Source organism: Prionailurus viverrinus, chromosome B2 (genome assembly GCF_022837055.1).
Source record: "Prionailurus viverrinus isolate Anna chromosome B2, UM_Priviv_1.0, whole genome shotgun sequence".
Lineage (NCBI taxonomy): Eukaryota > Metazoa > Chordata > Mammalia > Carnivora > Felidae > Prionailurus > Prionailurus viverrinus.
The window spans coordinates 143,497,159-143,525,043 of record NC_062565.1 but is presented as its reverse complement, the minus strand read 5'-3'; the positions used below and the strand labels follow the sequence as shown (position 1 = coordinate 143,525,043).

The window sequence follows — 27,885 nt, the reverse complement described above, 5'->3', positions numbered from 1 at the left end:
GGAGAGCAGATAACACCCATGGCAGGAACAGCCACGTGGAGAGCCAGAGAGCAGGCCTGCCAAGCACCATGACTGGGAGTCCCACAGGGCTAGATTCAAAGGCTTGTTCTGCTAAGGGAGCGACATCAAAGTCTCAATGGAAAAATTCATACTAGTCTCCTGGGGTTACGGTAAGGAGTAAACGGAATGAAACGTGTGAAGTATGTAGTCAAGAACAAGAGTAATTGTGTTTTGATTTTTATGGGTACCTAAAATGAGAAACAGAACTGCCACCATAAGTGAGGATGCCGTGAGCTTACATAACATAGACAGGTCGCGTGGGACGCCTGTGCCTAAAAGACAAACGAACTGCTGTATCACTGTTAAATTGGTTTCAATATTTGCCCCATTCACATGCAAAATCTCAGTGCTGACTATGAAAATAGAGGGGAAAAAAAAATGATTTCCACTTCTAATTCCCAACAAGTTCCTCCACACCGTCAAACATCCTGAAAAGAAACGAAGAAGAAAGTCCGGGGCTTTCTCGCCCGCTAGAGAGAGCGCCGAGCCGAACCAAACGAAACCAACAGCTCATCGGAGGACCCGAACCTGAGTTAACTAACGTCAGGAACACAACCAACTTCGCCGCACCCCGTCACCAGCTCTGGAGGGCAGGTGGGTGCTCAGCCGCCCACATCCACACCATTGTTGGGATGGAACACAATCTTGAAATCTCGCATCCAGACAGGCAGGGAGTGGGGAGACAGCATGAAGCAATGAGGCGCACAGCAGCGAAGAGAGACGGGTCGGGACGCTCGGTGGAAGGCGGGCTCCGCTGGTGAGCAGAACAGGGGTGTGGATCGCAGGTGCTAAAAAGTTCTGACAATTGAAATGGCATTCGTCTCGTGGCTCACTTTGGGCCACGTCAGACTAAGTTGTATTATAGCAACTTTTCTGCCGAGAACAGACGGAAAACTGAATTAAATCACAAGTGGCTTCATGGCCATTGTAGAGCTACCAAGACAGCCAGGGAGAGGGGTCCACGCTACTAGAGAAGGGCAGTGTGGCCGTGAGCCTGACCTTCTGAGCGGTCGGTCTCCCTTCGAGGCATTTGTCCCTTTACGAGCAGAGCAGGAAGACAGGGAAGTCAAGTGAAACACAGCAGCCATGGGGCTCAGGAGCCAAGCAAAGGGTTGAGAGACACACACCGGTGGCCAGGGCCCTGAAAGGCACACAGAACTTGGGCTGGGTTCACAGAGAAAGGGGAACCGCACCTAAGCGAGACACAATGAGACAGACTCTAGATGCTTCTCTTTCCCTCAAGGGATTTGCTGATTTGGAAGGGCTCACTGAGCAGCTGAGAAGCTTAAAAATGCTTTGAGAAGTTCATCTTACTGGAGAAGACCACCACAGAGGAGGGGCTTGGAGACCTCCAGACTTTCAGTGGGGACTCCCCTACCGGCTTCCTTCCCAGGAGGAAGAATCAACTTGAAATGGAGCAGTCCTCACAAAGACTGAAACCCAGCTTCAAACGACCTGGACACCAGATGGATAAAGACTGTTGACCTTCACTCTGTGTGCTGGAAGCAAAAGTCCATTCTCTCTGGAGGCGGGTCACACCCACTGAAAGCCACTGGAAGCTCCTAGCACGTGGGGCTCTGCACGTTCCTGCCCTCCGCCGTATCTCCAGCACCCAGCTCGGGGCCTGGCTCACCAAAGAGTCCCCGGTAAATATTTATGGAGGGGATAGAGAAAGCGCTTGGAGTACTTTGATTTAAAAGTGCTCTACGTAAATATTCTGGCACGATGGGGTAGGCGGTCTTGTGCAGGAAAGAGCCATATGTAGAACTAAGTAAGACGACTCACTCGGTTGGTTGGGTAGTCGTCGTAATCTTGTAGAACTTCCTTAAGTCACTTCACTGCAGACGCCAGAGGAAAAATATTTTTAAATAAAACTACATGTCGGCACATAACAAACTTGCTGAAAATCAAAGACGAAGACAAAAATCGCTAAGACCGAGAACGAAAAGACATGCTATCTTTAATGGAAGAAACAGTAATGGGCAAGAGAGAAGGGGCCCCAAGATACTGCCGGGGTGGCTGGCTTCTTCCGTTCGGGAGGGAAAGGAGAGTAGGTTGGGCGCAGACACAGTGAGGTTAATTTTGGTATCAGGAGAATTAGGCAATTCTGAACAGATGCTTTTTTTCTTTTTTTCATGTTTATTCTTGAGAGAGAGCATGGAGAGAGGGAGACAGATCTGAAGTGGCTCCCCAATGACGGCAGAGAGCCCGATGCGGGGCTCGTACCCACGAACCACAAAATCCTGACCTGAGCTGAAATTGGACGCTCAGCCGACAGAGCCACCCAGACCCATCTCCCCACCCCCGCTTTTCTTTTTTTTTAAGTAAAAAGGGATATTTGCTCAAAATGAGGAAGTAAAGCAGGGTGGAAGATCTGAAAGAGTCTTGAAAAAAACTGGAGAAGGCATGAAATGGTCGATCTGAGTCAGTAACTGAGCTACCCAGAGAAATACTTCGGGCCCAGGGGACAAAACAGGGCAGACCTGATCCCCGCACACTCACACCGGCCGTGAGGCCCGCCCTGTTGTGTGTGCAGCTGTTCAGGAACAGGTCCAGAGAGGGATGCCCCTGACTCCCCCAGCTCGGTGCCCAGAGTGATAACGCATCCAGGAAGCGTTAGAATGACTCCTCCTTCATTTCATAAGTACGTTCACGGAGGTCAAAGCCGGCTGGGACGCACCCAAAGGTTGCCCAGGAAATCAGAGGTAGGACTGGAAGTGGACTGGGGGGCCTAACTCCTTGGGCCACCAGCTTCTGGTAGGATCTCTGAGCAAGTCAGCTGCTGTGCCTGCTTCAGGAGGAAACGTGCAGCCTCAGATCGTGAGAAGACAGCAGAGCACATCCTCTGGTCAACCGCATCCCTGACATAATTTATGTCTTTGCCACTGTTGCCTCGGGAGGGCTTTCTGGTTCTCTTTCCCTTGCCAGCGAGAACGGGAGCTAAGAAGAGCAGATGGAGTCCACCAAGAAGTCCGGGCCCAGAAGAGCAACTACGAGCTCAGCCTGACTTTTCCTGGAGCCATTAGTGCTGTTGGGCCTTGAGGGAAAGGAAATCTGAGCGAAAGCAAAGGAGAACTACTCCAGCCGGGCAGGGAACATTCAGTGGTTTTCTCTGAAGGGCACACGTTATCTACCGTGACCTTGAGCAAGGCTCCATCCCCTCTTATTTTACCAAGACGGGAGGGGTCAACTGAAACCACAGCTACAGCTGACCCTTGAGCAACATGGGTTTGAACGAGGCAGATCTTTCCAGTAAGCACAGGACGGGACGACAGATGTGATTTCTCTTCCTTATGATTTTCCTAACGTTTACCTTTCTCTAGTTTACGTTAAAAAATTTCTTTTTAATGTTTATCTTTGAGAAAGAGTGAGAGAGAGAGAGAGAACGAGCAGGGAAGGGCCAGAGAGAAAGGGAGACACAGAATCCGAAGCAGGCTCCAGGCTCCGAGCTGTCAGCACAGAGCCCGATGCGGGGCTCAAACCCACGGACTGTGAGATCATGACCTGAGCCGAAGTCGGACGTTTTAACTGACTGAGCCACCCCGGTGCCCTCTAGTTTACAGTAATTACACATGTAACATCCAAAACAGGCGTCAGTTGACCATTTGTGTTATCAGTAAGGCTTCCGGTCAACAGTGGGCTATTAAGTTTTGGGGGAGTTGTAAGTTATACACTAATTCTCGACTGCACAGGGGGTCAATGCCCCTAAGGTTCACATTGTTGAAGAGCCAACCGTATACTTTAGAAAGAAAAAGTCCTGATCACCGAGAACACGCTGAGAGCATTACTGCAGAGCGGTCCAAATGGTGGCAATGAAGCCTGACAGGCTTTCATTCAGCTCCTGGCCCTGACACTTAGTGGCTGTGTGATCTTGAACCATATTCGTAACCTCTCTAGTCTCAGTTTCCTCATGTGCAAAATGGGGCTCTATTCCATAAGACTGGGATGAGGCTCAATTAGTTAATGCGTCTAAAGAGACTTAGAGGGGCACTTGGTGGCTCAGTCAGTTAAACGTCTGACGGCGGCTCAGGTCATGATCTCGCGATTGTGGGTTCGAGCCCTGCGTCAGGCTCTGTGCTGACAGCTCAGAGCCTGGAGCCTGCTTCGGATTCTATGTTTCCCTCTCTCTCTGCTCCTGCTCACATTCTGTCTCTGTCGCTCTCTCTCAAAAGTAAACATTAAATATATATATTTATTATATATATTATTATTAATATTATATATTAATATATATTAAATATTAATTAAATTAATGTTAAATTAATTAAATTAAATTAAATCAATTAATTAAATTTAATTAAATTAATTTAAATTAATTAAATTAAATTAAATATATATATTAAAAAATAAATACATAAGGAGACTTAGAACCATCCCCACGCATAGTAAGTATAGAACATTCGTTACCATTTGGAAAATGCCAGACAATGTGGCTGCCCTTTGTAAGCAGGATAAATCATCTCCTTTTCTTTTCTTTTTTTCCTTCTTTATTATAAAACTATATCAAAAAGTACATATAATTGATATAGTTAAATAATAATTATGAAATGGACATCCATGTACCCACCACTCAGCTGGAGTAAAACAACATAACCAGGACCTCAGAAGTGCCCCGGGGCCCTACCTTTGTCCAGTGCCTCTTTTCTGTCCCTGAGTAAATGCTGTTTCGAAGTCTCCTGTTAATCATCCTCGTTTCTCTTTATGGTTTTAGTACAGATGTAGTAGATCCCCCCAAACAATATATTGGTTAGTTTTGCCTGAGCTTGGAATTTATATAATTAGAATCCTACTGGGTACCTATTCCTCTATAACTGACTTTCCCTTGATACTCTGCTTTTTAAATTCATCCATGTGGTCGTTGTGGTTTGAGTTCATTCACTGTCACTTCCGAACAGTATTCCACTGTCACGCCTGCCAATCACAACACCTTCTGGCAGGAAAAGTGTAAGCTGTTTGAAAACACTGATATAAATGCATTCCTTTTTAGCTTTTTTTAAACATAAGTATAAACAAAATTAAAAACCAGACAGGAACTCTGGTAGGATTTGTTTTCCCGTGGGAACGCTAAAATGTTAACGTATTTCTTCACTCCACCAAGTTCTACTTCTGATAACTGAACTTATTTTTTTAATTTTTAAAAAATATTTATTTATTTTTGAGAGAGAGAGAGAGAGAGAGAGACAGAGACAGAATATGAGCAGGGGAGGAGCAGAGAGAGAGGGAGACACAGAATTCAAAAACAGGCTCCAGGCTCCGAGCTGTCAGCACAGAGCCCAGCGCAGGGCTCGAACCCATGAACCATGTGATCATGACCTGAGCCAAAGTTAGACGCTTAATGGACTGAGCCACCCAGGCACCCCTGAGCTTTTTTTTTTTTTTTAACAACTTATTTTTTTTCTCCCAAAATATTACATGTTTATAGGAAAAACACAGAAAACACACATGAGCCCCAAAAAAATGTTTAAGAAAAAAGCATAACCCCATCATTCCAGGGTTAAATTTGGGTATAATCCTCCCACTTGGTTTGCAAAGTCTATAGTAGAATCACGTTGCTTTTATAAAGATGTGCTACTATCATACTATTTTATAACCTTATATTTTCATTTGTCAGCATATATTTTCTATATTAATATTCTTCAACATTCTTTTTAATAGCTACAAAGTATTCCTCTGAATCAATATACCATAATTCATTTAACCATTGCCCTATTTTGAATATTTTGGTTGTTTCCAATTCTTCAAAATTAAAACAGTTATAAACAAGGCTCCCTGGACATCCACGTACACACATTTTGGGCAACATTCACGATAATTTTTCAAGAATATTTCCTGTAACTGAATTGTTTGATTGAAGAGAACAGGCATTTTCAAGGCTTTTGATACACATAGGTAAATGCCCTCCCGCAGACCCCAGGAGTTTATAAAGATGCCTGCAGCTAGCTCCATACCCCTGCCAACATGGACCTGTACCACTTCTAAAATTTGCTGAAATGACCCTAAAGCAGAGCTTGCTTTCATTTTGCACTGATTTAACTACTGGGAGGTTGAGTGTTTCCCCCTATTTACTGCCCCTTTGGCTTTCTCCTTTTGTAGTAAGTAGAGATTTGGTAAGCTTTATCCAAACTTCCTGGCTCTTAGCCTCAAGGTCTGTCGGAAGAACAGGCAACATCTCTGGGCAAGAAGCAATAATCAGTATTTGCTTTGTGGGAGTTTCGTTTCCTCAAACACTGCTTCAGCCTAAAGGAACAGGTTTAATCACATAATAGTTCAACTCCACGAGGAGAACTTGAAGGGCACACATCCGAGCCCACTAGAAGAAAGGACGAAGGGGAGCCCAGTTGAATTTGCGGTGTAGTTTGAAGGACAGAGCGAGACAAACACACTCACCCGCGTCTCCTTGCCACAGCATCATTTCCCAACAGTCCGAGAGGTTTTCTAGGTGCGGGGCGGCCCCAGGCCAGTGCAGCTGAACCAGGGACTGAGGGCAGGAAACCCACTCCATCGGAGAGCCCAACGGAACCCCAGGGCTTTGACTCGCGCGGCTCTGGGTGTTGAGTCAGGGCTCAGCGGTTACCGTCTGACCTCAGTGAGCCGCCTTAACCTCTGGGAACCTGTCTTCCCATTTGTGAAATGGGACAATAGCATCCACCTGACCAGATGGTTGTGCAAACGATTGCCAGGGGAGACACCTGGCTCGGTCGTTAGCACACAGTAGGCTTTCAGGAAACCAGAGCTCCGGGTAGGAGTAACACGGTCATTCCGCACGTGTTTACCGAGTGCTGCTTCAGGGTCAGGCACTGCTTGGGCACGTGGGACTTAGAGGAGACAACAAACAACAGATAAACCAATTACACAGCTATAGAAGGTGATAAGAATATGGGTAACAGAGAGAAGGTAAGGGCGATGGAGGGCAGGACAGGGCAGGGGGTAGACCCCGCCTACAATGTGACCTTGGAGCAAAGATTTAAAGGAAGGGAGTCAATGGGTGTGGTGTCACATGGGAGAGGGCAGAAATGCCCCCAGGGCAGGCTTGCGTCTCGCGTGTTCAACGACCAGTGCGGTTATGTGGACCGAGCAAGGGGGCAGGTGGGGCGTGTGTGGGAAGTCGTGTGGGGCCTCGTGGGCCACATGGGGTGGATCCTAGCTCATGTCTGTGCCTATGTGTTAGATTCTGGCACCCAAAGACATGATTCTGGCCCCTGGAGGAGCTTAGAGTTTAGTCTGTGGGACCCTGGGCAGTTCTGGGGAAGCTGCCCCTTGGACTCTCCCAGAAGGCTAGCGTCACCCTCAGGACCAGCCTTTTAAAAAAAGCTCAAGCTAGCTGGCATCCTTCCATCGGCTGGAGTAGGGGCAAACCTTGCAGAGAATCTTGGAAAAGCTCTTCCTGTCTCAGACCCACCGCAGGGTTGAACCCAATGAGAGAATGTTCTGGAACCATCCTTGCCTATCTCACCCTCAGAGAAGCGTTTCCTCTGCTCTGCCACCTCGCTGAACTAGTCTCCAGCACCTACAACACCCAGCTGTGAAGAAAGGGGCTAACCCACCCTCAAGCATAGCTTTCTGAGGCCTCCTGGCCCGGCCAGCCGAGGCTCTCACCACCTCAGTCTCTGGAACGAAAAGGCACCAAGAAGCAGAGGGCCAGGGCGCAGGGTCGTTTCTTCCCCGGGGGCAGGTGGTTACACCCTGCTGGGACTCGGAGGCTCCCGGGAAGAACTTGTATGAACCGAGTTTGCTTTTCATTCCTGGTCCTTGACCAGTGTGGGTGTGCAGACCTGTCTGAGAACTGATGGAAACACGAACCTTCTTCCCAGGAAGCGCACAGAGGCACATGACGCCACATTTGGGTAATTCCACGTTAGATCATCCCAGGTGCCACTGAACGCACAATCACCGTACCCAGACCGGTGCTGTTCGACAGAACTAGAATGTGAGCCGAATCTGTCATTTAAAATTCTCCAGGGGCACCTGGGGAATTAAGTGTCTGACCCTTGATCTCAGCTCAGGTCATCCTCTCATAGTTCGTGGGATCGAGCCCTGCGTCGGGCTCTGTGCCCACAGCCTGTTTGGGAGTCTCTCTCTCTCTCTCTCTCTCTGTGCCCCTCCCCTGCCTGTTTGTGTGTGTGCTTTCTCTCTCTCAAAATAAATAAACTTAAAAAATATTTAAAATTCCCTAGTGGCCTATTTTTTAAAACCAGGTGAGATTAATTTTAATAATACAGGCATCCCTGGTTTTATTGCATTTCACAGATGTTGTGTGTTTCGCAAACTGAGGGTCTGTGGGAACCCCGTTTCCAGCCAGTCTATCACTGCCGTTCTAACCATGGCGTTTGCTCACTTCGTGCCTGTGTCACATTTTGGTAATTTTCACGATCTTTCAAACGGTTTCATTATTACTATATTTGTTATGGAGATCTGTGATCAATGATTACAACTCAAAGCTCAGAGGATGATGGGTAGCATTTTTTAGCAATAAAGTTTTTTTTTTTTAATTTTTTTTCAACGTTTATTTATTTTTGGGACAGAGAGAGACAGAGCATGAACGGGGGAGGGGCAGAGAGAGAGGGAGACACAGAATCGGAAACAGGCTCCAGGCTCTGAGCCATCAGCCCAGAGCCCGACGCGGGGCTCGAACTCACGGACCGCGAGATCGTGACCTGGCTGAAGTCGGACGCTTAACCGACTGCGCCACCCAGGCACCCCAAGTATTTTTTAATTAAGGCACGTACATCGGTTTTTTAGACATAATGTCACTGCACACTGAAACCAACTAGGGTGTAGGGTGAACATAACTTTTATATGCACTGGAAACAAACATTCATTTGACTTTATTATGATCTTCACCTTACTGAGGTGGCCTGGAAGTGACAGTATCTAGGAGGTATGCCTGTACATTTTATTAATGTCATATATCCAAAATACTATCATTTCAACGTATGTCAATATAAAAATTATTAATGACACCTTTTATATTTTTTCCTACTTAAGTCTTTAAAACCCAGTGTGTATTTTATTTATTTAGATATAATTGACAAAAAACATTATAATCAGGTCCTGGGCAGTGTGTATTTTATATACTCATTTCGGACTAGCCGTAATTCAAGTGCTCGACAGTCACATGTGACTAATGGCTACTGTAGTGGACAGCATGGCCCTTGACTGTTAAGAAATCCTTAACAAATGACATACTTTACTCAGGTTTGAAACTGCTAGAGCTCAAGCAGCGTTTCTCAAACTTCATGGTGCATATGAATCACCTGGGCTCTTGTTAAATTGCAGATTCTGACCCAGTAGGTCTGGGATGGGGCCAGAGACTCTGATTTCTGGAAGGTCCCAGGTGATGCCAGGGCTGCTGGCCCCACATTTTGAGTAGTGCGGGTATAGAGCAGTGGTTCCGAAAGAGGCAGGACCACTCAGTGAAGGGCTGGTTTGGGAGCTGCCAGCATTTATCAGATTGAGTCTAGGATGTTACCTATTCAGTGCACGGGTCTGGCCTGCTTTTGCCGTGACTTTGTAATGTTCTACCAGATATTCATCTGATAGGATCCGATAGATAGGATGGGGGTAAGTTAATTGTTTTCTAAAGTGAGTATCATTTTCCATAAAAACACAACCACCCCAATGCACAGAGAGGTTAAAGGACTTGCTCTGGGTCACACTATAGGAGCTGGAATGTGAACCAAGAAGGTGGTTTCTAGGAGCTGAATTCTTTTTATTTTTTTAAGTGTATTTATTTTGAGAGAGAGAGAGCGCACAAGCAAGCATGAGCAGGGATGGGGCAGAGACAGAGAATCCCAAGCAGGTTCTGCACCGTCAGTGTGGAGCCCAACATAGGGCTCGAACCCACAAGACGTGAGATTATGACCTGAGTCGAAATCAAGAGTCGGATCCTCAACTGACTGAGCCACCCAGATGGCCCTGGAAGCTGAGTTCATAACCACTATAATACACCATGGAATGAGTGCATTTTCACTCTCAAAACAATCCAGTGAAATAAAAAGAACAGGCTTGATACCCATTTCCTTGAAGAAGTTTGGAGAGTTTCTGCCATTGTCTAAGATTATTTTTTTTTTTTTAACGTTTATTCATTATTGAGAGACAGAGAGACAGAGTATGAGCATGGGAGGGGCACAGAGAGGAGACGCAGAATCAGAAGCAGGCTCCAGGCTCCCAGCTGTCAGCACAGAGCCCAACGCGGGGCTCGAACTCACAAACCGCGAGATCATGACCTGAGCCAAAGTCGGACACCCAACCGACTGAGCCACCCAGGAGCCCGTCTAAGATTATTTAATAAGGTAAAGAGCTATCACAGTGATCGAGGCCTCGTGACCTGTCACCCAAGGCTCTGTCACACCACATATCACAATTTGAGGCTAAAGTAAGCATTCCGCCAGTGTTTTTGAAGCCACAAAAGAATGAATAAAAGGCTTGCCTATCAACAGAGCCAACCTTTAAAACATGTTGATAAAGAAGAGCACAGTTGAAGGACTTTGGAAACTTGACTTCATGACTTCCTGCCGTAATCAGGACGGTGTGGTCTGGGCCAGAGCACAGAGGTGAGAGGAACAGAGTGAAGAGTCCCCAAAAAGACCCACGCCTGCACGGTTACTTGACTTTCAACAAAGATACCAAAGTCAATGGGGGAAATGAGAGTCGTTTTGTGAACAAAGGGGGCCGGAATAACTGGGTGTCCACGTGGAAAGAATGAACCTCAACCTATACTATTCACAAACATTAATGATCAGGGGCACAGACCTACACAGAACAATGAAATTTTCCTAAAGTTTCTAGAAGAGAACAAGAGAATGTCTTCATGACTTGTGGGTAGACAAGACACAGAAATAATTGTAAGAGAAATATTTGATACGTTGACCTCACTGAAAGTAAAAACTGCTCATCCAAATATGCCGTTATTTATTATTCATTGCTATCTGTGTGTATGAAAGAAAAACCATCAAAGTATATAGCCAGGTTTCCCCAGCTCCCAGTGTGAGTAAAATATTACCTCCAAGTTCTGTTGTCACGTTCCAGTTTATGCCACAAGACAACACTTCCCTCCTACCCCCGCCTACCAACCCCGTCCGACATCATGGCGACCGCCACACATCAGGGGTCCAGAGTGTTAGATGAGACTCACGTGTCTCAAGCCTCCTGAGAACAAAGTGCTGGGCGTTGGCCTGGATGAGACGTCCTCTTGCTTCGAAACAGGGTTAGTAAGGTGTTTGGGACTCTCTTGGTTGAGAGGTTTCAGAATATCTGGTGTGCTTGGCTTCTGGAAAAGGAAACACGGAATTAACAACAGAGTCTGTGTCCTAGTGTGATTTTGTTCAAAGGTGGGGACTTCAATGAGCAGAGCCTGCACCTCTGACCTGACGGCACTCATATGCAAACTTCTGGGTGCTGAGTAAGAGAGCACACTTCCGTTTGAATCAATGCATACACACACACCCGCAGGGCCCCGGGCAGGCATCAGCAAGCACTGGGATATTCATGAACGGTGGTGGGTGGGTCACTTATGGATTAGTAAGTCTTAAAGAAAAATCAAGTCCACACGTTGACCTTAATAGCGATCCCTGCATTTAATCACATGAAATACGATATTTAGCCTATCAGAGTTTTAGTTGTAATGTGCTCATTTAAAAAAAGGGAAAAATTAAAATATGTCTCTAAATTTTATAAAATAGTCAGTACCCCTTTTATCATGTATAGAGCTGTGCTTTCCAATGTGCTAGTCGCTAGCTACATGTGGCTATAGAAGTTTAAATTCTCATTGGTTAAAAGCAACTAAAATTAAAAAAATTTAACTCCTCAGTTGCACGAGACACATTTCAGGTGCCCAGCAGCCACATGTGGCCGTGATTAGAAGCTTCTATTGGACAGGGCTAGCACAGAGCCAAAAACACAATGCCCAAGGTAGGAAACCTCTTCCTGGCTGGAAGTACAAAGTTTCTGAATCCAGACCTTACATTTTAATGCTGGAAGTGGAACTTGGAAATATAACAAATGTAGCATTTGCATCATAGCTGTAATTCTCAGGAATGACAGACTGAGAATATTAGGTTATAAGTGGAAGAAATGATTAGCTCCCAATTACTGTTCATGCTCTCGATCCCCAGAATGCCAGCTCAGTTCCATCAGACATTTGTTAAGCGATCCTATCTTTGACCCACTGCTCTAAGTCCTGGGGCAGAAAGAAGGGGGCAGAGGAGAAGAGAGGGGGAGAAGAAGTATCATCCGCTCTCCAGGGGCTCACCTGGCTGGTAGGAAATAGACCCACCACTGAAATGGAGGCATAAGCCAAGTCCATGGGAAAGAGGGGGTGGAGAGCTTATGCAGAAGGGGGTGTCAGGATGATCTTTAGCGGAAAGTAGGACCTGAGTGGGAGGTTCAAGGCTGGCTGTGGAGAGACTCAGAGGAGGGGCATCGTGAGTGGTGGGCCTATGCTGACGGTCAAGTACCGAGCATGTTCCTAGACTTGCTGATGACCCACGCAACCAAAGAGAATCAAGAGGCCAGATTCCTGCTGTGTCAGGCTTTCCAGAGAACAGGTAGCTTGGCGGAGGGGGGGGTCACCAAAGAGCCGGCCCAGGGGAGGAGACAGCCAGAAGAATTGCAGATCCAAGGGGAGGATTTCGGGCATGAGGGATGTTCCAAAAGGAGAAGAGTATGAGAAAAGGCTCACCTGAAATTAAAGAAATGGAGATTTTTAAAACTGGCCTATCAAATTAGCAAATATTAAAATAGAAAGTATAACATTTGGGGGCACCCGGGTGGCTCAGTCGGTTAAGCTGCCGACTTCAGCCCAGGTCATGATCTTGTAGTTCATGGGTTTGAGCCCTGCGTTGGGCTCTGTGCTGACAGCTCAGAGCCTGGAGCCTGCTTCAGATTCTGTGTCTCCTTCTCTCTCTGTCCGCCCCCTTCTCTCTCAAAAATAAATACACATTCAAAAATATTTTTTTTAAAAAGTGTAACATTTGGTGCCAGCAGGGGTGCTGAAAAGCGGGCTACTCCACCTCTGGTGGTCGTTAACTGAGTCAACCTCAGAGGAGGGCAATCTCGCAGCATGAATTAAAAGTCCTACGGGTGCCCGGGTGGCTCCCGTCATGATCTCACAGTTCATGAGTTCGAGCCCTGCATCAGGCTACACACTGACACTGGGGAACCTGCTTGGGATTCTCTCTGACCACCCCCCCCCCCCCCCGCTCCTCCCCTGCTCATGCTCTCTCTCAAAATAAATAATCACTTTTTAATTTTATTTTATTTTTCAACGTTTATTTATTTTTTGGGGACAGAGAGAGACAGAGCATGAACGGGTGAGGGGCAGAGAGAGAGGGAGACACAGAATCGGAAACAGGCTCCAGGCTCTGAGCCATCAGCCCAGAGCCCGACGCGGGGCTCGAACTCACGGACCGCGAGATCGTGACCTGGCTGAAGTCGGACGCTTAACTGACTGCGCCACCCAGGCGCCCCAATAATCACTTTTTTTAAAAGCCCTAAAAAATAGCTGTAAAACAATGACAATATGTATGTATTGACAGGGAAGAAATTAAAATATAAAGTTAGAGATTCTTGAGAAAGCAAATAACAAAAGTGGATGTGCAGCACGGCATCGTGTTTGCAAAGTGAATGTACGTGTGCGCTCCAAGTGACTGGCCCGGCTCAGTGCGTGCTTGATTTTTCTCCTCTCCTGCCTCCTCCCCCTCCTCCTCCTCGTCTGTGTCTTCTAAACTTTCATTAGTGTGTAGGCCTAGGTTTTATTATACATACAAGCAATAAAACCATTTTTGTAATTAAAGAAAAGAGTGGAATTCTGGTCAACTGTGTCAAAGGTGACAAAGTCATTGATGAGGGTGATGCTCAAATGGGCCAGCAGGCTTTTCAATCAGGGGTGCCTGGCGGCGCCCCAGGGAGCAGTGTCACAGTGGCACAGGGAACGGACTGCACGGAAGGTAGGAGTGAACAGGAGGGAGGGTGATGGGGGGCAAGGGCAGAGGACGTTTTTGTGGACTTGGGCTGAGATGAAGAAGTGGAAGAGCAGCTTGAAGGGGATCCTTCAGAAGATGCTGTTTTTCTTTTTTAAGGGGGGGGTGGTCAGGGCTAACTCGCAGGTTGAGGAGAAACAGAAGCGGGGAAAGCGGTGAGCTGATGGAGCAGGTCCCAGAAGAGAGCGAGGAGGATGAACCCAGCCCCCAGGGGAGGGCTCCGCCTCGGGAAGGAACGTCCATTCCCGAGGCAGGAGGAAAGGTGGCTGAAGAGCCAGAGAAACTGAGCGGGAGGAAGTAGTCAGAGGGCTCCAAGGCCTCTACCTTCTGACTGTGTCCGGGGTGGGACGGGGGGGGGGGGGGGGGGGGGCGCTTGGAGGACGTGGAAGATTCCATTTGGAACGGCCTGTAAGGCAGCAGTCAGAATGGGACAGAAAGAATAAAATGGGCTAAATATTAATATACAGCTTTGTAACACGTAGCCGTTCAATATATAACCACCTAATCCAGTTTTCTTTAGGGCAACATAGTTTTTAAATCATAAAAAAAAAAAAAAAAAAAGTTGGTGACGGGCGCCTGGGTGGCTCAGTCGGTTAAGTGTCCGATTCTTGATTTAGGCTCAGGTCATGATCTCACAGTTTGTGGGACTGAGCCCCACATCCAGCTCCACGCCTAGAGTACGGAGCCTGCTTGGGATTCTCTCTCTCTCTGTCTCTCTCTCTGCCCCTTCCCCCTTCCCTCTCACACAATAAATAAATAAACATTTTTTTTTAAATTGATGACAGAAGTTTCCGAAAAGGGACAAAGAACTATCTTTATAAGAGCGATCATGTGGCATGTCAAATTCATAGCCAGGAAAAAAAAATTCATAGCTAGGGAAGACTGTTTCCAAATATGTTAGGATTCCAAAAAAACGTTAATGAAACATAAGTGCCGATATAAATATTTTGAAATCATTAGAAAAGCCGACACTGTTCTGAAGAACATCCCTATTTGACTAAGGAATCGACGTGAACTTTGGCGTTCACCTCTTCCCTGGTAAATTCTGAAGGATCTAAATGACTCTGTCAGACTCAGTGCCCTGTGAAAGGGCATCGAGATTCAGATGGCAGCCTATCGACGACATTGAGAAAGGCATTTATTTCCCCTGTGATTTTTTTTTAATTTTTTTTTTCAACGTTTATTTATTTTTGGGACAGAGAGAGACAGAGCATGAACGGGGGAGGGGCAGAGAGAAAGGGAGACACAGAATCGGAAACAGGCTCCAGGCTCTGGGCCATCAGCCCAGAGCCCGACGCGGGGCTCGAACTCCGGACCACGAGATCGTGACCTGGCTGAAGTCGGACGCTTAACCGACTGCGCCACCCAGGCGCCCCTCCCCTGTGATTTTTAATGTATTTCAGTAGCTATCTAGTTTGGGTCAGATTACAGAGAAAAATGATCGCCCTGGATGAGGTCTACTCTGTGCAGTTATTAAGTTTCATATTATATGCTGAAAGATCAATAAACATTAGGCTCCATTTGATCAAATTATGGACTCCCTGGAACCACACAATTCACGCGTGTGGGATTGTTTGTTTTAGCTGATCTTAAACGTGAAAAGGGAGAGCACCTGTTGCCACCAAGCCTGCATCTGAGGGTCTCAGACAACCACCGGGGCTGGGCTCGGCCAACAATACGTGCTCTGAGCAACGTCCTGTCCCGGCCGAGAGGTAGGCCGCCTCTCCTGGGACCATCAAGGGGGTCAACAGCCCTCAAGTCTAAGACCAAGTGTTTTCATCCTTGAACTCAATGCCACTGCCTCCCTTTTCTCTGGCTGCTCAGCCTTTACGTGTGGCCAGCAGGTGGGGGAAAGAAGGATGCAGAAACGCCATGCCCTGGGGGCGGATGGTTTCTTCAGATTTCACAGGACGTGGGAAAACTTCACATAAAGGGGCACCGAATGAAAGGAAGGGTTTCTTCCCCGCCTCCGTCCTTGTCCCACTCCTCGGAGACAGCCCCTCCCAACAGCTTCTCGTGTTTCCTTCCTGGTTAACAGGGTCTTTACGGCCAATATAGATCAGCCACACATTAATACGATGCACAATAAAATCCCACGGGGATGCACAGGAAGTCTCGAGAGAGTTCACCTCTTAAAGAATCCCAGCCCACATGGGTAAATGAGGGTCTTTACGGGAGCATTTCCAGAACATGCAGTGCACGCTTAATGGTCAGAGAAGTGGCATAGAAGCCGTCCTGAGCCGTTTCCTCAGTTACCATCTCAGAGTCACCACATGGTCCTAAGAAAGTTATCTCCTATTTCTGTGCCTCAGTCTAGCCACCTGCAAAGTGGGCACTGACACCCCCTGCCTCCAAAGGGCACCACGTGGTGTGCTTAAGGTTGGCAGAATGCTCCGAGGCGTTCCGATGGAAATGTGAGTGTCAGTTTTATGAGCTCACCAACGAGGGCATGTGTAATTGCAGTCTGACAAACGTCCTATTTAAAGATGTACTCTTTATCTGTCAACCCTGTGATTATTTAGCATTTATAGATCATGCCATGATTGCTGAGTACTTTATAAACATTTGGCTACATTGCTCCAAAACAGCCATATCTTCAAGGAAGGTGGGGAGACAGAATGCCTGCAAAAAGTAGAAAGCGTGTTGCTTCAAGAGCATGGCAGTCAACTGGATGCAAGTGGCAGAGCGTCCAGATGGTGGGGGCTGTCTCGCCATGGCCTCCCCTGCTCCTCCTCGCTTCGACCCTCAAGCTCCCTTGTCCCATCAGACAACCCTGCAATTACCCAGCAGGCTCATTCCCCATGCACATGAAGTAGGGGAGGCCAGAAACTAAGCCTGGGAAACCTGGGATGCCCTATCACATGGCACAGGCATCGGAAGCAGAAACATGCCGTCCACAAACCCTGTTGGCATCTTTTCCCGCAGGCGTCACAGGTGTGGTGTCTGGAACAGACTCTGCCTCGCCCCGACACTTCCGACCACATTACCCCTTGGTCATCTCTTTCCCCTTTGCCCCTCATCTTTCATAGGGACAGTGATAGCCCAGACCTCACAGGGTTGCTGTAAGGATTTAGTATCTATAAGGGCTTTACACGAAGAACAGTGCCTGGTAACCTTAGTGAGTGTTAGCATCCGAGGGGCTCCATCCCAAGGATTTGGGCCCTCATTTGTCCTCCTTATGTGGGGCATATAATGAGGAAGTTACAAGTTTAGGATTCAGAACCTACAAACTTGGACTCTACTCCCGGCTCCACATTGTATTAGTTACGTGACATTAGGCAGGTTGGTTACCCTCTCGCTGAAACTCAGATCCTGGATCTTCATCATGGGAGTGACAATATCCGCCTCAGTGTTTCTGCAAGAACTAAACGTGACTAGTACGTAATAACCACCACCGTGCCTGGAACACAGTGGTTCCTAAATGCACGTGAACCTCTCCTCTGTCTGTTGACTCAGGGATGGTGTCTGGAACGGTGTTTGTGTAGACCCTGGGGAGCCAACAGGAACGAACGCTTATTGGCCCTTCGGCGCCTCAAAGGCCTTCCAAATGCATCTCACACACTCTAGACGCCTTCTCCTAAACCTAGGGAGGTCCCAGGGGCCAGGAGCCACAACCCACTCACCCAAGAGCTCCTCAGAAACTCACTGGAGATGCCACATCTCACACCTGCCCCAGATCTGCATGTCAACAACATTCCCAAGTGACTCACACACACACACACACACACACACACACACACTGAGAACAGCTGCTTCAGAATTCAGCCTCCAAGCCAAGACCGCCCACCGCTTTCGGGTTATGTAACCGCGGGCATTGACATCATCTCTCTAAGCCTCGGTTTCCCTAAATGGACAACAGGGCCAAATGCGATACATAGTTCACGAGGTAGTGTGAGGATAAAATGAGATGGCCCGGGTAAAGCCCTGAGTGGAGTCTGGCACATAATTAGGAAGACCGGCAATTTAGATAGTATATGTAGATGGCTTAGGTAGCAATTTAGATACTATATTATCTCGGGGATCTTTATAAGCAGCCTGTGCCTTTGGGCGGAACAGGTATCATCACCTTCATTTTCACCAAGGGCATAGTGACGTTCCGGGAGTTGACGTGACGTGCCCAAGGCAGAGGGTCGTGGATGGAGGCAGAATTTGAAACCTCGAGAGTGGGTGTCTGGAAGTTCCAGCAGGAGGGTGGGGCTAACCTCATCTCCTTGCCTAAAGGAATCTGTCTGGGGACATCCCGAGCGGAGCCCACAGTGGCAGAGAAGGGACACCTGTCCTATCCAGGCACCCAGCGCAGTCCTGTTGACCAGGTGATGGCATCTGCCCTAGCCAGGTCACCTCCGCTGGACTGGAACCTAGGTGTCCTGATTGTAAAGTCATTTTCTCTCCTGTCCCAGTGCATCTGCTTCAGACTTGGTTAATCCTGGTGGAAAGCCAGAGTAATTATTTCCTTAAAAGCCTTTATTAGGTGAGCTCTCTCTCTTGTGGTTTAGATACCGGGAGGGAGCCTCCCTGCTGACTGCCCTCGGTCAGGCGGCACGTAGGTTTTTAGTGGGTTTCTATCAGACTCGAACTGGAGGTTGTTGGAAACAAGAAGGCCTCTTGACCCTCCATGAGGTATTCGGACCCCAGGAGTAACGTGGCACATCTCAGCCCTGCAGGGGGCCACTCTGCCTTTGGTGTGGCCTTGAGACCAGCGAGGCGTTCCCGTGGACACCTGGGACCCCAGGGGCTCAGAATTAGGCTGAAGCTTTTCCCTGCTCTGAACTATTTTCCGAATCGACCCTGGAATTTGACCTTCATTTGGCCAGGCCTCCCCAACAGAGAAGGGTTTGTAATTATGTTTTCTTCAGACTGCTTGGTGTTGTGCAATAAAAGAAAAGGAAAACGAAATCTATAGAGAAAATGGACTAGAAGTAGCTCTGGTGGCGGCCCGGCGGCCTCAGGGAATACCCTGGCGGTGACGTTGATGGCAGTGTCAGACTGGCTCCTCCTCTCCGTCCGGCTAGCACACTGCCTGGGACCCGTGGCTAGCAGTTGCTTGTCAGAGGTCATGTCATTCTGGGACTTGGAAAGCTCTAGAAAACAAATACAAGGGATGACAGGTGGGAGCACACAGCTTTGACAGACTCGTGGGGCCCTCCTCTGAGATGCCCTGCAACCACACCCCCGGGGAGCCTCAAGGTCTCTGAGGCTAGGCTCACGGCGTGGGCACGACGGCTCTGAGCTCTGGGCTCAGGGGGAGCCACCCCCAGAAGCCACATGCCGGACGCAGGGCGCACGGCGCCCTGCACAGGACAGAGGAGCCAGATTCCCAGAAGGTGACAGTGTGGCCATGTGCCTCTGTAGGCAGACAGCCACCGTCAGGGCTCGAGTGAAAGGAAGGACTTCCAGCCAGCTTACTCTGGATCCCGGGCCGCCCGTCATGAGCACGCAGTTGTCCAAACACGAAAAAGGCAGCCTAACAAACCAGCCAGCTTTTTTAGGGCTCCTCACAAAGATTTATAAGTAAATACCATCTCTTGGGACACTTGGAAGAGAGGCGGAAGATTCAGGGTACGCTTATAACTATTTTAATAGGCAAAGCCTGAAAATACACCTCCCCCCGCCCCCCAGCATACCAGTGGTCCAGAAGAGATGAATAAAGCGGGAAGGAAGGAATGCACACAAAGAAGTGAGACAGCCACCTCCAAGGTGATTTTGTCTTTCAAAAATGTCTTCCCTTTTCCAGGGGGTCCTTGTTTCTCTCAAAGATGACCTTGAAGCCATCTTTAGAGTGGCATGCTCTGATGGCTGTCATGGGGCTCACATATGCCATCTCAAATTTTCTAGTTGCCACATTTAACACAGAGGTAAGGGGTGCCTGGGTGGCTCAGTCTGTTAAGTGGCTGACTCTTGATTTTGGCTGAGGCCATGATCTCATGGTTAGTGAGATCCAGTCCCATGTTGGGCTCCAGTCCACCCTGGCAGCTCGGAGCCTGCTTGGGATTCTCTCTCTCCCTCTCTGTCTCCCCCTCCCTCGCCCCCCCCCCCTTTCTCAAAATAAATAAATAAACATAAAAAGAGGTGAAATTAATTTTAACACTATTTTTCATTTACCACAATATATCTAAAATACTGTTAAAATATATGATCAATATTAAAATCAATGACATTATTTACTGGGTAATTGACATACAGTCCTTACTAGTTTCCGGTGCACATTACAAAATGATCACCACATCAAGTGTAGTTACCCTCCATCACCAGGTAAGATTGTTCCAATATTACTATCAGTATTCCCTATGCTGTGTGATTAATTAGCTTTTGAATTTCGCTTTTTTAAATACTAAGTTTCCAGAATCTGCTGTGTGTTTTACTCTCCCCCCCCCCGCCCCCGCCCCCCAGCAGGCCACTCTTCAAGAGCCACCTGTGGTTACCATACTGGACGGCCCAGCTCCAGGGTGTAAATAATCCTCAGTTGTTGCTCTTGATTAGGTATTCCTGCATGTACTGCCAAGGGTACATCTGCAGAGTGTCTCTTTTCTCCGGAGGAGAAGCTCGCCTGCCCCCCCAAACCCCAGGGCATTCTCCTTCCCACCAGGATGTGTGGGACCTCTCCTCTCTGAGAGCGCTTCTGTCCACACTGCGCCGCGGGTCTACCCTCCAGAAACCGTGGGGCAACTTTCTGCTCCTGGAAGTGAGCAAGGTCCCGGCACACCAGGCCCTCCAGGTGGACAGTGAACCTGGGCTCCTCATACAGCTAAATTCCAGCCCAGCTATGAAGGGGATGAGGCCCTCAGGGCGGGGGGAGGGGGTGTCCCCTCACCACCATCTGTTTGGCATTCACCCCAAAGCCTGTGCCTTCATCTGGTCCATTTATGTCCACAGACGAGGCAGGTGGGGGTGTCTCCTAAGTATCCAGCTTCTAACAAGTAGGCTTGTGATCAGCATTGTCAAGTGAAAAGGAAAAGTAACAGCGAGAAGCACAGAATGGTCCTGAAATGAAAATCAACGATTTGCTCCTCCCCTTCTGAGCGGGGGTGGGGGGGGGGTGGGGCTATAGTGCTGGAATCTCCTAGACATGCAAAGATAATAAAAAGGGCTGGAAATCTCTTTCTTCCAACTGGATCCGCTTCACGGGGCAACACGGGCCGCCAGAGGTCGTAGCTCTGGGGCAGCTTCCTAAACTCTTGAGGCTAAGGCCCCCTCCAGCCATCCCCCCAGACCCCAGGCACCCTCAGAATGAGGCCGTCCTCTGTACCCACTTCTGTAGGAAACACACAGCAAAAAGGATCAAGAGGGACCTGTGCACGACAGCTCAGGACCTGAAGAAGCAGGAATCAGCCCCACCCCTGCTACGTGCCCTGAGGCAGAGACAGGGTGAATGGTGTAGAGCCTGTGCCCTGCCCCGTGGAAGCAGCGGGGAGCACCTGAGAGAGGCCCCCCCCCACTCCCCCCCGGGGCAGACCGCCCTCGGAGGGGGGGGGCCCAGAAAGCTGGGTGTTTCCACCCCTGCCTCTGGGCTGAGGTCCTGGCGTCCCATGAAGCACCAGTGTCTGAACAAGTAGGGAGGGGACCTGGGGTGGGGGGTGCTTCAGTCCATATTCCATGGCAGAGACAGGATGCTGCTTTGCTCTTTTGAATCCCCCCTGCCACCCCCTGCCACCGGGGATTAGCCCCAGCTGTCCACCTGGGTCTGCTGCTCTTTACTGATGCCACCTCCATAACACTCGAGGTATTGACACGGCAAGTCTCCAACATGTAAGCAAGGGTACAGGCGAGGCTATGGGTACGAAAGCACGCTCCAATGTACCCGTGCGTGGGTCCCAGCGTGTGTAGGAGGGCGAGTGGGACACGGGACAAGATGAAACGTGCGTCCTGCCTCTCTGGGCGTCTGGCTGAGGGATTACCAGGCCAGAGTTAATGCTGAGACATGATTCCAAAATACAGTGGTGGGAGGGAGTTCACATAAGCCGCATGGATTTGGGTAGAGGCCGTGCTTCTAGAAAGAGACGCTGAGAAGTTTCGACAAGAGCAGCGTCAGCAGGAACGGGGCCAGCCGCTCAGAGTTCAGGCCGCCGTTCCAGTTGGAAACCCACGTCCAAGGCTGGTGCGCATGGAGGGCGGATGTGGTCCGCAAGCCCGGCAGACTAACGGGGTGGTTTTAAACCTCTGAGCTCTATTAGCCAACAGGTGGCATGAGATTTGGCTGCTTCGCCCTTCTGAAGCAGAGGGGGACAGACGGTCTCGTGAGATGGTCACTTCCCTGTTTATCTAAAAAGGGTGCTTTGATTTCAGTTGTCACAATACAGCTCGGAAGGGCTCGTGGGGGAACTCAGAGGACTAATTAAAATCAAATAATAAGACTGTCTCAGAGCCAAGGCACAAGCCCGACCCCATCCACAGGCATTGGCATGGGTAGAAACCAAACAGAAGCACCGTGAGAGAGAATGGATGCCCAAGACCCCCTGATCCCACTCAGGACCTTCTCTAAATGCCTGGCCTGCTCTGGGCACCTTAGCAGGTCTAAGTGGGGGCTATTCTCTGGGATTTGCAGCTTAAGATCCACAGGGGGAAATACCTGATAGGAAACAACATCGAAAGAGGCAAGATTCTGAGCAGTGGTAGTTCTGGGTTCCTTGCGTCTACAAATCATAGGGTTACTGCTAACTGAAGAAGATAAATTTACCAAGGAGGAAAGGACAAGTAGTTCCACGCAAGCGACAGACGCTGGGCCCTGCCTGGCCTGAAAGCTCCCAGTTTTCATTCATTGGAACCCTCTACTGTCTCTGCTGGTCCTTGGGAGAGGCTGTGATGGGTGCCAGGACTGGCTGCCAGGTCTGTGCTGAGCTCTGGCAGGTTCGGGTAGCAGTAGGGGTAAACTGAGCCACTCCAGTGGCCTGAAGGGTGTCTCCTCTTCCCCCGGGAAACCATAGGCCTGCTCTGCACGGGAGGGGTGAAGGGCCAGCGCTGTGGCTTTCCCCAGGGCCTAGAGACAGAGGTCCCTGGCCGTGCCTCGGCCAATGGGCTTGGCTGGCCCGGGGGGTGGTGGGAGGAACACATCAGAGGCATCCACTTACTTTTCATGTGGGTGGTAACAGACAGAAACAAATTTTCCATGGACTTATTAAATCCTTTAAACTGACCAAGTTCCTGTAACTAAAACAGAGACAGAGGAGAGAGAATGAGAGTTATATTTGAAGACCCGTGTCTGCCCCAGTAGCCTCCAGGTCGCCAACCCCCAAACACTGGCAAGTGTGAGTGGAGTGGGGGTGCTCCGGGTGCGTGCAGGTGTGTGTGCATGCATGTCTGGAGAGGGGAGGGCACTATCCTCTCAAGAGGTAGGGACCCTCTTACTCAGCTTCTTTCCTCTGAGGTTTGACACCCACATCTAAGGAAGGGGCATCAGCAAGGGGCGTTGACAGCAACTACCTCTTGGAAATAATAACCGACATTTCACTGGCTCAGACTGCACTCAAGTACACTCCTGCTTCTTTAACCTGCTCTTGTATGACCCCACCCCAGCTCCAGGCAGAGGGGATGGCAACACAACAGCCAACACAACAGTGACACAGGGGCCGATGGTGGTACCAGGCTCAGGGGACCAGCCTGGAGCCAGGAGTTAGTTCCACCCCCCCAAGCAGGAGAGAGAAGAAAAAGCAAAAATGACAGAAAGGAGATCACTTCCCCTTCAAGTCCCATCCATCTATCTACCCCTCCATCTATCCTTCCCTCCATCCCTCTGTCTCCCCCTCCATCCATCCCTCCATGCCTCCACCCTTCCAGCCACCCATCTACTCATCCCTCCTTCCCTGTTTCCATCCATCCATCCCTCCTTCCCTGTTTCCATCCATCCATCCCTCCATCCATCCACTCATCCCTCCTTCCTTCCTTCCTTCCCTGTTTCCATCCATCCCTCCATCCCTCCATCCACTCATCCCTCCATCCATCCATCCATCCATCCATGCCTCCATCCATCCATCCATCCCTCCATCCATCTATCCATCCATCCCTCCATCCCTCCATCCACTCATCCCTCCATCCCTCCTTCCCTGTTTCCATTCATCCATCTATCCATCCATCCATCCATCCATCCATCCCTCCATCCCTCCATCCATCTATCCTTCCATCCCTCCTTCCCTCCCTCCCTCCCTCCATCCCTCCCTCCCTCCATCCATCCACTCATCCCTCCTTCCCTGTTTCCATCCACCCATCCACCTATCCCTCCATCCCTCCTTCCCTGCTTCCATTCATCCTTCACTCCATCTCTCTGTCCCTCCCTCCATCCCTCCCTCCCTCCTTCCCTGTTCCATCCATCCATCCATCCATCCATCCATCCATCTGTCCATCCATTCAGGAAATACATCTGTGCTGGAACAAGTTGGGAGGATTTAGAATCTCAAGTAGAAAGTGGACAACAGAATTTTGAAGTTCATTCCAGGGTCTCAGTTTGAAACTGGAAAAAGAATGAATATACTCTCTCTCTCTCACTAGCATATGAATGTGCCTTTCTATGTACAGCTATAGTTACTCTCTTTAATTTGCAGAATGGTAATAATGAAAATGACCAAGACCATGTGTCTTCATGGCACTTTACAGTTTCTTTTTTTTTAATTTATTTCTTTTTTTTTTTTCTTTACAGTTTCCAAGTACCAGTACAGACATTATTTTGTTGATTTCTCACACCAGCCATGAGAAACAAGCCAGAGGAGTATAATTATTTCCACCTCCCAAGTGGGAACACAGGTAACTCCAAGATCATACCACTAATTTCCGTAGACAGAAATGTTCCTGGTCTACTTTATATTAGCATCTAAAAACACACAAAAGTACACACACACACACACTCACACACACACACACCCCAGGCACTCCCACACGTATAAATCACACACCTGTGAATCAACATGTATTTCTTTCTTTTTACACCCCCAGAGGCCCCCAACACACTGCAGCCTATTCAGAACCCCACACTCAAGAGCACAGTGCACAGTTAGGGAACACAGCCAGCAAAATGACAAGAGTAAAGTGGTGGGGATGTGGGGTGCAGCCAAGGATGTGGGGTACAGGCCGGGATGCAGGGCACAGGTGAGGACACGGGGTGCAGGTGGATGTGGGGTGCAGGTGAGGACAGGGGGCACAGGCAAGGATGTGGGGCACAGGTGCAGGTGAGGACGTGAGGTATAGGCGGGGATATGGGGTATACATGAGGTTGTGGGGTGCAGGCAGGTGAATCACTGTTATGCAGATGATCCCATGGCCCCCAAAGCATAGGGGACACACAGACACTGGGCAGGCCCAGCCCTTCTGGCCTCTATTCTCTGCCTCCCTCCACGGCCAGCTTCAGCCACAATTGGATCCCTTTGCTCTGGGGGTCTTGGTCCAACCTCTCAGATGCCCTTTCTTCCTCCATTTCTCTCCCACGTCCCCTTCCCCAGGGAGGCACAGACACATTACCCTGTGGGAGCTGCTGGTGCACTGGCTTTCACTCAGAGGAGGTGGGGTAGGAGGAACCACAGAAATGTTGCTGCCAAGGAAAAACACAGGAATAAGAAACAGGTCATGGATGATCCAACTATTAGGCTTACAAATACGCAAGACTCGCCATCACCCTACAGTTCATGTTCTCTGATTTTTTTTTTTTCCTTTCCTTCCTCGCATTTTAGAATAGGAGCCCGCAGCCCTGCCTGGATCTGCTCCTCCCGACAGGGCATTACTTCCCGGTATCGGAACGTGGCCAAGGAGCACCATGCTGCCGGTGTCTCGGCCTCGCGCCCCACCCGTGTCGCCTAAAGGAGCCCGGCCGCTCTGGGACCCAGACTCCACGCACGCGTCTGATATGGACATGCGCGTTCTCTCGGCCCAAACCGCACCAGCAGAAGTGCCAAAAATTCCGTGGATGTCATAAATCATTAAATCGAGCATGAGAGGAATAAGAAGTTTGTGATGGGGGAGTAAAAGAAATGAAGAGGTCCCAAGATTGGAAAATCTCATTATGGGCCAAAAAAAAAAAAAAAAAAAAAAAAAAAGCTGCTGGTGGGGAGCTTTCAGCAACACTTCAATAAATTCGGTGCAATCAGGTGTGTGAATTGTTGCCAGCTTCAAGAACGCTGGGTGTTTAGGATGTGCATCAAGAAGTTAGCATCTCGCAGAGTCTCCACTTCATTTCCATTGGATTACGCAGATGTCTGAGGCGTCAGGCACTGGGCATGATGTTGGAGACAGGAGTGATTCGTAAGACAAACGCTCGGTTTAGAATTTCACTTAAGATGCCATCAAAAATAATATTTCGTTTCCTTACAACATTTCAGAAGAATGTAAGCAATAAAACCTGTCGTGAGAAAATGCTCTGTGAGCTGCTAAGAAGGCTTTTCATAAGAATCTGGAAATATCTCTGTTTAAATCTTTTCCAGGCACTTTATCATTTAAAAAAAAAAAAAAAAAGTCACATTCCAAAGCAGCCAGGTCTGAAAGTCAAGAGATCTAGAAGTTCTTTCAGCGAGTCCTTGGTGCTCCAGGCCTGGAGGGGCCAGGACGGTCTGGCCTGGTATAGCACTCACCTCAGTTCCTGATAAGATTGCAAGAGCTTTGCTCCAGCTCTGTCGTGTTTGCCTGGAAGAGATACCAGGAAAGGTCACTCATTAGTAAGAAGACAACCTTGGGGAGGCAAACACAGAAAGTAATCGATTAGAATTCTTATTTTTCTAATACCACTTCTTGCAATTAAAAACTAAAAAAACCATCTTGGGGGTGACAGAAAGGCCCTAGGGGGCGCCTGGGTGGCACAGTCAGTTAAGCGTCCGACTTCAGCTCAGGTCATGATCTCACCGTTCGTGGGTTTGAGCCCCGCGTCAGACTCTGCGCTGACATCTCAGAGCCTGGAGCCTGCTTCGGGTTCTATGTCTCCCTCTCTCTGTCTGCCCCTCTCCTGCTTGTACTCACTCTCTCTCTCTCCCTCTCTCTCTCTCTCTCTCCCTCAAAAATAAATAAATAAACTTTAAAACAACAAAAAAAGAAAGGCTCAAGTTCTATTGTGGTGATGGTCACATCAATAAATTGACTAAAAAAAATTATGGACTTAAATGAAGTGTATGTTCTATAAACTACATTCTGCTAAAGCTGTTGTTAAAAACATGCACACACACCCACGCTAAGAGACCACAATTGCTAGGAAAGGCTGCTTTTATTAAAAGTTGACGTTGGGTTAGATTTTCTAAATCTGGAAAATTTGAAAAGTAGTCCTAAGCTTCCAAGCTTCCATTTGTCCGTTGGAAACATTTCATAATTGAATGACTATATTCCTCTAAACATTCCTTGTTATGGAGATTAAATTAATCTGTTAAAAAATGTAATCTGCTTATTTCTAGTTATGGAGGCTAATAATTTCCTAAATAAGACTGCATCTGATATAGTACTCTTTTTGTTTCAAATAAAGGGGATTTTATGATGTATTACGTCCCCAAAAATAGAACTCTACATGTTCATAGTTCTGTGAACACAATGTTTCCTGGCCCAATGCATAGGAAGAGGTTAGTCTGCCCAGCTGGGAAGCCTTCTAGCAGATTCTCTTGCTTAGGGACGTTCCCCATTGGGCTTCACGCTGCTCAACACACAGCTGAGAACCACCGGACCTGGCATCCTAGGAGGTCTGTCTAGCTCCTGTGTTGTGTGTTTGAAAGTTTTAATCCATTCCAAAGAAAGGCTTACGTACCCACATCATCTCCATAAGACATGGAGAAGGCAGGGAGGAGCTTGGGAGGGGGAAGGCAAGCGTCTCTGATGTCGAGCCCCAAACCTTAAAGCCAGGAGGCAGCTGGCGCCCAGCTGACCCTAAGCCGTGCAGCCCCCAGGGCAGGGGCCC

At 48.6% G+C, this 27,885-nt stretch overlaps 1 protein-coding gene across 3 annotated transcripts in view; it reads right to left on the bottom strand.

Moving 5' to 3' along the window:
• Positions 1 to 27,885, bottom strand: part of SYTL3 (synaptotagmin like 3) — an 83,215-nt gene that overhangs the window by 15,767 nt on the left and 39,563 nt on the right. For all 3 annotated transcript variants that reach the window (XM_047858897.1, XM_047858898.1, XM_047858899.1), the window contains 5 exons: positions 26,585 to 26,636; positions 25,482 to 25,551; positions 23,105 to 23,183; positions 18,996 to 19,120; positions 11,195 to 11,329 (listed from right to left, as the gene is read on the bottom strand). In XM_047858897.1, the coding sequence (XP_047714853.1) occupies positions 11,195 to 11,329; positions 18,996 to 19,120; positions 23,105 to 23,183; positions 25,482 to 25,551; positions 26,585 to 26,636 (461 nt within the window). The remainder of the gene's footprint in view (positions 1 to 11,194; positions 11,330 to 18,995; positions 19,121 to 23,104; positions 23,184 to 25,481; positions 25,552 to 26,584; positions 26,637 to 27,885) is intronic.